Source organism: Gopherus evgoodei, chromosome 11 (genome assembly GCF_007399415.2).
Source record: "Gopherus evgoodei ecotype Sinaloan lineage chromosome 11, rGopEvg1_v1.p, whole genome shotgun sequence".
NCBI classification, from domain to species: Eukaryota; Metazoa; Chordata; order Testudines; family Testudinidae; genus Gopherus; species Gopherus evgoodei.
The window spans coordinates 59,947,557-59,960,111 of record NC_044332.1 but is presented as its reverse complement, the minus strand read 5'-3'; the positions used below and the strand labels follow the sequence as shown (position 1 = coordinate 59,960,111).

General features: G+C 35.1%; 1 protein-coding gene across 1 annotated transcript in view; it reads right to left on the bottom strand.

The window, feature by feature from the left end:
• Window positions 1–1,806: 1,806 nt before the first annotated feature.
• The window catches only part of LRP1B (LDL receptor related protein 1B), an 875,307-nt gene continuing 864,558 nt past the window's right edge, over window positions 1,807–12,555 (bottom strand). Inside the window, exons 87-90 of the mRNA XM_030580310.1 lie at window positions 11,653–11,743; window positions 8,513–8,657; window positions 7,320–7,418; window positions 1,807–3,600 (exon numbers count right to left, since the gene is read on the bottom strand). Coding sequence (XP_030436170.1) covers window positions 3,460–3,600; window positions 7,320–7,418; window positions 8,513–8,657; window positions 11,653–11,743 — 476 coding nt within the window. The 3' untranslated portion in view covers window positions 1,807–3,459. The remainder of the gene's footprint in view (window positions 3,601–7,319; window positions 7,419–8,512; window positions 8,658–11,652; window positions 11,744–12,555) is intronic.

Below are 12,555 nucleotides of genomic sequence, written 5' to 3'. Positions count from 1 at the left end.
AATAGGTAGCATGCTCTTTTAACTCCTGTTTATTTTTATGTTATAAACTACAGAATGAAAGTTTGGTGCTGCACTGCACTTGTAGTTCTTCTTCAAGTGTTTATCCACATGAATTCCACTTCTAGTGTGCATGCACCCCAGGCAATGGAGATTGGAATTCTTTTCAAAAGGTGTGTCCATGGGTACAGCCCTCTTGGTATAGCTGAGTGTATAAAGGATGGAGCAGATGTATTTGCCATCCAGTTCTCTCTTACCAATGGCATTGTTCTTGAATGTGTATATAACTTGATTCCATCTCCCACCACTTGTGTATACTTTGTAGTTACTTACACTTCATTGCAAATGGATAGTAAATATTTGCCTTAAAATTTGCTAGTTGCTGGTACAATACAATTTCTCATTTTCTGTCATGAATCACATATAGTAAAAGCTCCTAAAATCATATGCATAATGCACAGAATCAGTAGTTATGTCTCATAGAAGCATTTAACAACAGTCAAGGCTTAACAAAATGAATGTGGAGATTTTAAGAATACGTTTTGGTAACGTCCAATACTAAAAATAATTTCCTGCCCCAATAAATATATAGACCAAATGATTTTAGTGTGGATTAATATATACGCTATGAGCAACAGTCTCATCCCTTTGCCTGCCATGCCTATATCCTGAGCTGCTTTGGCAACTGGAAAATTTAGGGATTTCACTTCTGTAAAGGGAATCCCAAGATGACTCTTAAGGTTTAGCAGGGGGCATGACTGGGGTGCCACTGCACTCTGGTGATCTATGGTGGCTGACAAGCCCCATTGGGGGATTTGTTACAGCCAGATACAACTTGGAAAATTTCTGAAATTGTTCTAAGTTGCATTAAGATGCAGCTGGCCCCAAACTCAAGAGGATGTAAAGGTAGTCTACATCCATCTTTGCCACTCTGCTCTTAGCTGAGGATCTGGTTTAAAGTCTTTCTTCCAGGCACAGGGCCAAATTCTGATTTGCGTTACAACAGAATAAATCTGGAATATCAAAGCCAACTGAGTAGGCATCCCTCATGAAATGAATAAAGTTACTATTTTATAGTGGTGTGAACAAGATCAGAATCTGTCTCATTATGTGCAGAAACACTGGGTACTCTATCGGCTAAGCTGAATTAGATCACTATGAGAGATGTTTTCACTTTCAAATTTATGTTACATGGACATCCACCAATAGAAATTTGGTTGAGTCTGCCTTTCGCTAAGATTAGCAATCACATCTACGGAAACAGCAGCTCATGTTCCACAGCAGAAACACTGATGCAAAAGTCTAGGGCCAAATCCTGGTCCTATTGACTTCAAAAGGAGCAGGACTGAGCACTTTAGACTGATATTCATCAGAAATTTTTTGCTTACTGACATTCACCAGATGATATTTACACTTCTTAAATGTTACCTGAATATCCCTATTTCTTCAATGATTCTATAAAAGAAAAAGTAGGGTTTAAAGTGTTCAATGAAATAAAATATATGGACACACCTTCTGAGTTATTAACACTTATACACCATTGCAGAACCTTTAAGATAGAGGTTTTATAATGAGCAGAAACTGTCTGGCTTTTTAAACTGAATTTAACCATTTTACTTTCTGTATGATATATTTTCTTACTTCCCTTTAATTACCTTTCCTTTTGGTTTTTATATTGTCTGTATAATTGTATGTCCTAACTTTAAAAATTACCCAACACAATGAATTAAATATGTAGAACTTCATTTAAATAAGTCAGTCAACAATTTTTTATAAAGTATTTCACACTTCATTGTAGAAACATAGGCAAAATGACTATTATAACCAAAATGAAAAATACTGTTCAATTTAAAAAATGTACTTAAACAAGAACCTGAAAAAGTTTATGATATGCATAACATTGTTTCAAGCAAACCTGCACTAGTATTACACAAATCAAGAGTTTATAAAGGCCTCAATATGGCAAAGTTTAGAAATAGGTAGTATGCATGCACATAGTACAACAAAAATCTTTTATAAAACAGCAGTTATTTTTTGTAATACTTGTACAAAGGGAATAAAGAGCAACCACAAACATATTTAATCTGTTAGGTTAATATATTATGACAGGTAAAAGTCAATCATGTTTAGCAGAGGAACAAAAAGCCCTCCACAGTATGTGTGTACATAAGTATTTTGTGCCTTTAAAGTTATGTATAAAATATTTCAGTTCGTTTTACAACTTAAAGAAATCGTACTACTTATTTCTGTCAAAATTAAAAAAGGCAAATGGAATTTTTTTTTGTTTTTATTCTTCACAACTACATAAAATAAACCAGTACCAGAGAAAGTACTGGAAACCAATTACATTGATACTCTCCACTTTTGATAATGGGTTTTGACATTTAATCCAAAAGTATTAAAATTAATTCACAATTGGTCTGAAATACGTTTCAGTAATATATAATATAGATCAGTGGTATCATAGACTATCATCATTAGTATAAACTGCTATTTTTGAATTTAATATATCTGGGCAAGGATGATTTTTTTTTCTTACTGGGTAAATCAGAATACTGTTATCAATGTATGTGCTTACATTTTATTTTTATTCTACTGCTTGGTGTGTGATAAGGGATTGATAACTCACAAATATTCCATGTGATTGAGTGAATAAACATATAATACATGTGTAGGCAATGCCCTCTTGTGCTCTAGGGTGGCTACTGTACTACAGGACTGCTGGAGTTCATAGGCTTTGTCCCATAGCAAGTAAGGTCTTTCAACTTTCAAGATATATTTCTATGGTCTATAAGGTTTTACTAAATACAAGGTTGTTTACATGGTATATATGTTTAGTATATCATGTACAATCACTGAATTTCTGAAACACTCATTTGTGTTCATGCAGATCGTTAGATGTTTTGATTCTGTAGTCTTGTTTACTTCTTGGCAACCTAACACTAAATTTAAAAGCAAGTTATGTTTGATTTGTGAAGAAAAGTGATCTACTTTTAACAGGATCTGGAGTAAAATTCTAATGGGCACAAAGAGAGTAGACCAGTCAATCATTCTTTCACCATTTAAAACAAACAAAATTACACACTGTACTACAGCTTTCAGACTATATAATCAAAAGGTGCAGATATCATCTTCATTGATTAAGTAGAACCAAAAAAGTTCATACAAAATAGATTGCTCATATTCACACTACAAACAAATGTTTTTTTTAATTTTAACAAATTCAAAGGTGTATCAGCAGCATTGTTGTAAATTGTACTGTAGTGCAGTTTCGTTTTCATAAAAATACGTTACAAATGGTCAGTCAAAAGTCATCAGCAAAAGAAAAACCCAGAAAACAATCAACCAAACAAAAAAACAGAGGTAATGCTGATGCCAAAACAATTATAATACTGTTGGGTACATAGAAAAGTAATCCTTATATTTTATACATTTATACAGAGTATAAAAGGTAACAGAGGATTATGCCACAGTCTCCCTTATCCCAATATCTATTTTCTTTGGAAGGAGTTCTTTTCTTTCATCAACACTTGCTAATGAGTTTCGACAGTTTTGCCCATCCATATATAACTTTGCGTACACTGGATTGGAGTAATTTGTTGGCTGTGGAAAAAAGATAAATATGCAGTATGTGATTTAGATTAACAACTATTTTTATTAATGAAAATTGTATTGTTAAAACAAAGGAAGAACACGCATACATAAAAGCATAATGGAACATGTTTAATGTTTACCTGAGCTTCTGTAAATCTTACCAGAGAGTTAAGATCTGTACGAATGACCACCCTGCACCTTTAAGGGGGGGCAGGGGAAAGAAGGGAAATGGGAGTGGGTATTTGGCTGGCAGGCCAAATGAAGGGAACTGTGTTTTATGGCTGGAGGAGTGGGGAGGGAAGGGAGAGATGAAAACTGCTGCAACAGGGTCACTGACTCATCCCCTGGGAACGCAGGGTTTAAATACGGCAGTTCTGTGCCTGAAGCCTGCCTTTTACATGAAGCAGGATGAAGCAGGAGGGAACACAATAATACTTCAGCACAGCATTGCTCCAGGTGGAAATAGAAGAGTAAGAAATTGGGAAAGGGAGTAATTCCCCCCTTCCTCTGGTCCGGGTAGGGAAAAGCAGGCACAAAAGAGTAATTCCACAAGGGGAGGAGGATATGGCTAGCTAGACAGCTCTACTTGCTGGTGCTTCCATGTGGCGGATATCCAGTGCAGGTACTCCATACAGTGACCGGATAAATGGCTTGGAATAGGATTTAAAAAGAGGTGTTCCTTAAGGGAATGAATGGGAGGCGGTGGGGACTCTGACGATTAGTACGGCAGGGAGCCAAACTCCCATTCTTATAGCCCACTTTAACCCTCCCATGAGGGGAGTGTCTGGTAAGATTTGCTGGAGAGACCTGAATGGAAAAGAGGGGGAGCTGGTGAAAGCCCCATGGGTAATTACAGAATAAACATGGAGTTACCTGCACTGTACACTTTTATCTGCCGGGTAGTCCCAGATACCTTATAATAAAATTGCAGCTTGATTAAACCCATGTCAAATGTCTCCTGTCCCTCTTTCGGTACAGTCAGACAATCTGTAACCAACAGACTCTGTATACCGCCTGACCACATTTTGGAAAACCACGTATACAGTACAATTTGACCAAATTTGCTAATCATATCGTAACTTAAATAAAAGATCATAACTGTTATTGTAGTATCTGTAAATATAAAAGTAATTTCTCAATATCAATAATTTTGCTAGTTTATGGACTGAACCAAAGTCCAGGTCAATGGGACTTAAACATGTGCTTAAGTCCATCCCTATTCTGCAAAGCACTCAAGTATACATGCTATGTTTTCAAACAAGCACCTTTGTGCTTTCTCACAGGATATCGCTCCTGCATGGGAGGCAGTGCCTAAAAATATCTGCAAAATTACCACAGTGTTAGGCTTAGATTTTTTATTGGTAAAGGTTGGCAAATGTTGTCACCATACATGCATAAACAGATAAAAAATATTTCCATAGATCACTGAAAATTACAGATGGGCAAACTAAGAAAAGTGCTGCTTGAAAACTTACTGGAGTTTGATTTAAGGATATTTACTTTGAGTATTTTGATATGTGATGTTGAACATTTATGTTGTAATGGTTATAAAGCTTTAACTTTTTGAATCACGTATTTTATTGCCATTAAATAATAATTGTCCAAAAGCCCCCTTATAATTTCTCACAACTGTGAAAATGTAAATTGATAAAAATAGGAAAAATGCTTAAAACCCCATACTTTTGGCAACTAAATGGATAAAACTAAAAAAGCTTAAAAAATTGATATTATCTGTTGAAATTATTGTTTGTTTGTTTTTTACAAAATCTAATTCTGCCAAGTCTACTCATAATCTAGCTTCAAATCTCTCCTCAAAACCTTCTTTTGCCATGATGACTATAAACAGCTTGACACTGGTCAGGCTGCTTGTGTGCTGTGACCACTCCCTATCACCAATATTGTCTCATTTTTGCCTTGTACTCCCCTAGCCATCTGTATCCGGCATCTTTTGTCTTATACTTAGATGGTAGGCTCCTGGAGGCAAGGACCAGCTTTTTGTTCTATGTTTGTACAGCACCTAGCACAGTGAGGTCCTGGTCCATGACTAGGGCTCCTAGGTGCTCCAGAAATACAAAGAATACATGATAAAAATACTGAACTACCACTACAAATATGAAAGTGTGTAAGTTGTGGGTGTGAACTTCCTCTTTTATGACCCATTATGGCTCAGTTATCTCAACAGAGGCCTTTGCTATCCCATCTGATTTCTCAACTTTATATATAGAGTCACTGGGAAGGGTGCCTAATTCCTCACAGATCACAATGTTTCTTGTTGTCTGTAGCACCTAGACTCGTATTACTTAGCTTGCTTCACTGCCCTTTTGCCCAACAAGAGAGAGCAAAGGTTTAAAATCCTCATTTCTCTGCTCCCCCTAGTCAAATAAGAAGCTCGGATTTCCCATGCCCTGGCTCACTGCAGCAATCATAGTAACTTAGATTAGCCAGGAGCTGCTTATCCTGCCATTACAAATAATTATCTGACTGTCTAGTGTTCTACACTTCCCTGTCACACAGAAAGAGGTAAGCCACATTGAAAAGAACAAAACAAAAAACTCCTACTTCTATATTAATGGAACATAAATATATTACCAGCTGCTGTAGTAATTTCTAGGAGCAAAATCTACCTTCAATTATACCTGTGCAATCCCAAATGACCAGAGATCTTCATTTCCCCAGTAATGACTACAGGAGTTCCAGATGACACAGAAATGTAGTTTTTGTTTAAATTGATAGTTTTCATTTGATTGCCAATACCACAAATAAAATAAGAATCATACTTAGCATTTATATTGCCTCATCTGGAAATATCAAAGTACAGTATAAACAATACCTTAATACCTGTATGAGGTAAATATTATTATTATGCAGTGGAGAAAAGTGACATACAGAAAAGTAAAGTGATTTGAGTGATTTGACTAAAGTAATTTCAGTCAATCTCAGGGCTGGAATTATACTCTTGTTCTCCTATCCATGAGGCATGTTGCCTCCTCTAGACAATACTGTGTTTTTTAAAGCAGACCAAATAAACTGAATTTCAGTTACATCAAAAACACATTACAATCGTACAGTAATGCAAATGAGACAAAGATTAACACATTTTTTCTTATATGAAGGTGAATCAAGCATATGAATGTCCCTCTCTTTTAATTGTTTTAAATTTTTTAATAATCTTTTAAAGATATTGTGCTATATTATATACAAACTCTGGTTTACTGAAACAAAGCTAAATATTTTGTTAAATTAGCTGTCATTTGTAATAAACTTGATTGAAATTTAAACAATCCATTAATAACTTGTAAAGATTTACAGAAATTGTTCAACTTAATGTATATCAAATTCCCCTTAAAATAGTAGGACAGAATTTAATTTACTTTTGAATCTTATTTCACTGTGATAAGTTGCATTAAATGTCTATCACTATTTGGTAAGTTTGTGTTTGGTTTCATTTTTATATAGCTTTACAAAAGGTATAACTTACTTATGTTTATAAAATAAAGCAATATATTTCCAATTTTACATTTTAGATCATGCTATCATGACAAGTAAAAATGAAATATATATGTAGAGGCACCTGTAATAACAAATAGAAATTTTATTTCTGTTTGTAAATAATTTCTTACTAATGAAAAACATGAACAAAAATGGTGCTATTCTAATATAACATGCAAACTTTGCTCAGAGAGGGGATGTGATGGAATGAGCATGGGAAGTGAATGATCATTTCTCACCCCTGCAGTTAGTGGTCCTTTCAAATCAGAGTTTAGGTAGATTGGCGGTGCTGTGTGGGGAAGCTTGAATGCAGTGGACCCTCCCCCTATATACCTGGCCTGCGTATAAACAGAGTATTTTAGTTTCTGTGCTAATAATAATGAATTTTCCATTTGCAGGTTGACATATTGTTTAATAAGCAGTGCTCTGATTAAAAACAACACCTGGTTTTCTACAATAAAAATTGCCTTTAAAACGTTAACTACAAGCTTGCTTTAGTTTGGATGATTCTTATTATTCAGCACGAGATCAGCACAGCATTTTCTGTCAAATATTACATTCAGGCTTAATCAGTCATGATACAGTTATTCAACTTGTCTAAGAGCCAGTGGATATACTTTATATTCAGCTTCCCTGTGGTATGCTGCACATTGACTGGGTGACAATGTGGTGACATTCATAGAGCTAACAGTAAGCCAGTTATTGCTTTGTCAAATGTGCCATAGAATGATAGCTGCCCCATAGGATGCATCTGATTACTGATAGCTCTAAGAAAGTTATTGCACCATTACCCTATCCATCCAGTGTCACATCACTCAGAAGTTCTACCATTGAAGAGCAGTGCTCCTAGAAATGACATAACAGAGAGTAAAATGACAATGTTCTTTTTTGATGTAGTACATGTATTCTACCAGGCCTCTGAATGGCTTATGTTTTTGGAAGTAACCATGATTTTCAACAAATTAGGCTCAGATTTACAAATGCAACATCTTGACATTTGCAAGGCATAAGAGCTAGTAAATACATAACACAGTGTATCATTCAGTAGGTCCACAAAATATCTGGAATTTAGATAAAGAAGATTTTAATAATGATCTTGTACTTCAGTTTTGTCAAGAGGGTCTCTGATATAGCCTCTCTCAATTTACAGTTCAGTTTTAGTTTAACATCTAGAAAAAAACATAGCACCGCAAAAGAATATCCATCAACAAATACTGGGGAGCAAAACAGTAAATGCATAATATCTATAATGTTTTCACTAAATAAACTTTACTTGACTCACGTTCACCATACAGAATGAATAGACAAACCAAAATACATGCCATTATAAATAAGTCTTCATTTGAGAGAAAAATCACACAAATTAGATTTAAAGCTATTCATTACAACACATAAAATAAACCCTATTTTGCCATTGTAAAAACAATGTTACCTTTTCTGGATTTACTGTGAAATCTGGATCTAAAAATCCCCCTTCATTGTGATTATGGCCCAGCTCATACATATTGTATGATGGATTACCAATTTCTACATTGATTCCTCCATTTATCATTGGTTGTCTTCGGATAGTTTTTGTCCTAGAAACATAAACAAAGGGAACTAGTATTTTCAAGTCACTCCAAGGATGATACCTACCACAAATATTATTTAACAGCTAAATATCTCAGAAAAATAAAGGAGCCTTGCCTAGAGGGTCTATCAGGAAATCAAAGGGATGGTGAAATTTTCGCTCCAAACAAAGTGGCACTTTGAGCACCTGTGCAGCTGAGGCACATTGGGGAAGTTGCCTGTTGCTACCCTTCTAAGTGAGTTAGTAGTGTGGATTCATGCAATGCCCTGGGCCATTGGTTGTGGCCCTGACGTTCCCCCTCAGTATGGTCAAATTCACCCTAGTTCCCAGGGAAAGCTTCATAAATTCATTACAAGATTTTTTCAGTGATTAAAAAGAAGGCAGAGTCCATCAATGCAGAGTTTCCTCTGCTTTTGACTCTGAGGAACACAAGAGGAATGATAATGTTTCTATCTTTCCTGGTAGAGTTAGCGGAGTCATCTGCTTGCTTATTTGGGGGCAGCTTCAGGTGCACTTACCTTGGGAAAAACTAAGCTATGGCTTCATTATGAAAGTTATGTGTCTGTCAAAACTTAACTGGCTGGAGTCCCTATTGTTAGTTATTGAAAAGCTTCGCTTGAGTATCCCAAACATAGGTGCAAAGTGAGAGACGACAGGCTTAACTTTTAAATTGGTTTATATCTGGGGGAACATCTTTAAAATTGAGTACAAATCTGAGGTTCTCCCATGGGTGAATCCAATTATGTTCATTCGTAAGGAAATACGTGAGTGATTTTTTAGCTGCAGGAGTTGAAAGCCCTGGTTTAGAGATGTCATTTTTAGACAGGAGACTCTACTGAATTGTGACAGAACAATGGGAATGGGACTTAGGGGCTGATAATGGTTGAGTTATCTTTTCTAAGTTAAGGAAACACTTCATTATCTTAAATCCAAGCTGACATGTGAGAGTGTCTTTCTATTTCCCCAAAACATAGTGGAACAGAAAAATCCACTTCCAGGAAGATTTTTAAAACATGTATCTTATTGTACTGTTTAGCTGTTAAACAATAGTGTCTCTTAAGACTTTTAGGTCTCTTTTCAACAGGGAAGAAACGTTAAGCAAACATTTTCAAATAAAAAAATTAAATTAAGAAGAGGTATTTTAAGGTATTAATTTTAGCCAAACCAGTTTCTCTATCACTATTTAAACTCTGGGGTTTAGCCTAAACACTTACAGCAATTGATGTCATACAAATCATTAGATAGCTATGCATTTCAATTCATTTCTAGCCTATATTTTAGAATGGTTGCTTTCATGCTTCTCATCGTACCTCAGCTCATCAGATAGATCATAGAAGTTGCAGACAGAGGCCCAAATTTTCAAAAGTGGTCACTGATTTTGGCCCTTCAATTTTTGGATGCCCAGTTTGAGACATGTAGGCTCTGATTTTGAAAGATGCTGAGCATTTGAGCCACTTATTGTTTTCAGGTAGAGTTATGGCACTATAACACTTCTGAAAAATAGGCCCAAGGTGTCTCAATCTGAGAAATTAAGATCAACGTCCACATTTGAAAATGTGAGCTTAAGAGTGGGCCTATCAGTTTAACTGTCTATATTTGCACCATCTTACTAAATACTGGATCCTTTAAAACTGGCATATAATATATGATAAAAAGAACAATTTGTTTTAGAGTTCAATTATTTTCCTGTGAGTGCTAATGAAATTTTAAACCCACAAACTTAAAATTGAAAGAAGAAGGATTCAAATCAGTCTATCAAGAAAAAGTTGTAAGGTGGTCAACAGGTACATCTTCATACGCATTAGGTAAACAATCATATACTGGCTTACTGTTCTCCACTGATTAATGTGTACAATACTTTCATTTTTATCTTTCATATAACATTAATGTTTTAAGTGTTAAGAAAAATATGAGAGAAACAAGGTAGGTGATGTAAAAATAAAATATGGATTTTTAATATTTTACATGAAGTAGATTGGTTTCTAGCAGATAATTCTGATTGTTTCACACACGGAGATTTATGTTATCCAACTTAGAAGATACTATACGTAATTATTTATTTCTTTACAGCTCTCTGTCAGGACTATCTGCTATGTAAGTTTTGTTGATGAGGAAAAAGCCTGGTATTGTCCAAATATACAAAAGCATCTAAATCTGAAAATCTTTTGACATGAGGTGCAAACCAGAAATAAACCATTGTAAAATGAAGACGTAACCTTTGCAAAAACACATGGTTTATTAGAAAGGGCAATTTTGTTTAAGTTTGATTCTTAACTTTTCATCCACATATGTGTTCCTGTTATAGGGAATGTGTCTAGTCTCTAGGATTTACATTTGAAAATACTCAACAAGAATTTTATGTTAAGTTTTGGGGAAAAATATATAGCTAATAATGTCACCTGGGCTAAGGATGAGTTTGTAAATCTTTAAATTTCTAGTATGTTAACACATTCTATTATATTTTTTAAGTTGATTACACTTCCACTATAACGTATTATGTAAAATCAGAATATTAATCAAATGTAAGTGAATTAGAGTAAGCTATATTTAGAAGAAAGTTCTTTAGGGCCTGATCCTGCAAACATTTACACACGAGTAATTGTGTTCACTCAGAGAGTTTAAGGCCAGAAGTGACTACCAGATCATCTAGTCTGACCTCCTGTATATCACAGGCCACCAGCACTACCCAACACTCACACACTAAACCCAACAACCGAAATTAGACCAAAATACACAGGAGTTAATGAGACTAATTATATGAGTACAATTATTCACTTGTGTAGAGTCCTTGCAGGGTTGGGTTCACAAACTATAAGGTCTCTGGGGAAGGAATTGTATATTCTGATGTTTCTGTGCAGCACCTCGCACATTTTTATATGAGGTAAGTGTCTGATGTTTGTGAGACAGCTTCTAGACATTAAAATATTTGTGTTTCTCCCCATTTCTAATTTTTCTTTTTTAGTCCACACATAATTTAAACACAGTAATATGAAATTACTTACCTTCGTTTTCTTTTACAGAGAAGTAGACCAATTACCAGAGTAGTGATCAAAGTCACCAAGAGAACAAGAGGAACAATGATTGCAATGCTTCCTGCAGCAGAGAAATAATGTTGAATACACTAGTTAAAGTCTAACAATTTCCAGACCAGGTAAAGTTGCTAAAAACAAAATTAAAAGGTATAGTTTAATTTACCCTTCTAATAAGAGGACAGTGATTGGAAGGTTAAATATTGACCATGAAAAAGGCAACACAGGTGTTGTTACATATATTCTGAATGTTTTCATCCACGATACCTGCATTTCAAAACTCTGTGCTTGCTATTTAGCAAACAAAGAAAAAACTGTTATAAATACTTTTGGATTACAGGTACTGTTGCAATGAAAGTATCCCTTCAAGTCTATTATTATACTTTACGCACTCCCATTGTGAAGGTCACACATTTTCTTTAAAATTTCAACACATCCTTTGTAAAAAAATAAAATATTATAGGCAATATATTTTGTTTATATTTGTAAAAATGCTAAAGTTCTCTGAGTAGCTCTCCCGCATATTAAAAATCACAATATCAACAAAGAACTTCCCATTATGCCCTTGAATTCTACCTGGAAGATTATTGAAAGCCAGGATAGATAACAGAGCATTAATTCAATGTATTTCTTGGGGACCATTCTGCACTAGCTTCAGCTTCTGCATGGTCCCCAAGAAAATGACATTACAGCAATTTAATCATGAGAGCCAAAGGCATGGATAATCGTGGCAAGGCACACATTGGAGAGAAAAGGTTACATCCTTCCCAGGCAGCTACTTCCTTGGCTTCCAGGAGCAATGTAGGATCTAACAGCACATCAGAGTTGAGCAACTGTTTTACAATGGCATATGTGCTCCCTCAGGGTACGTCTACA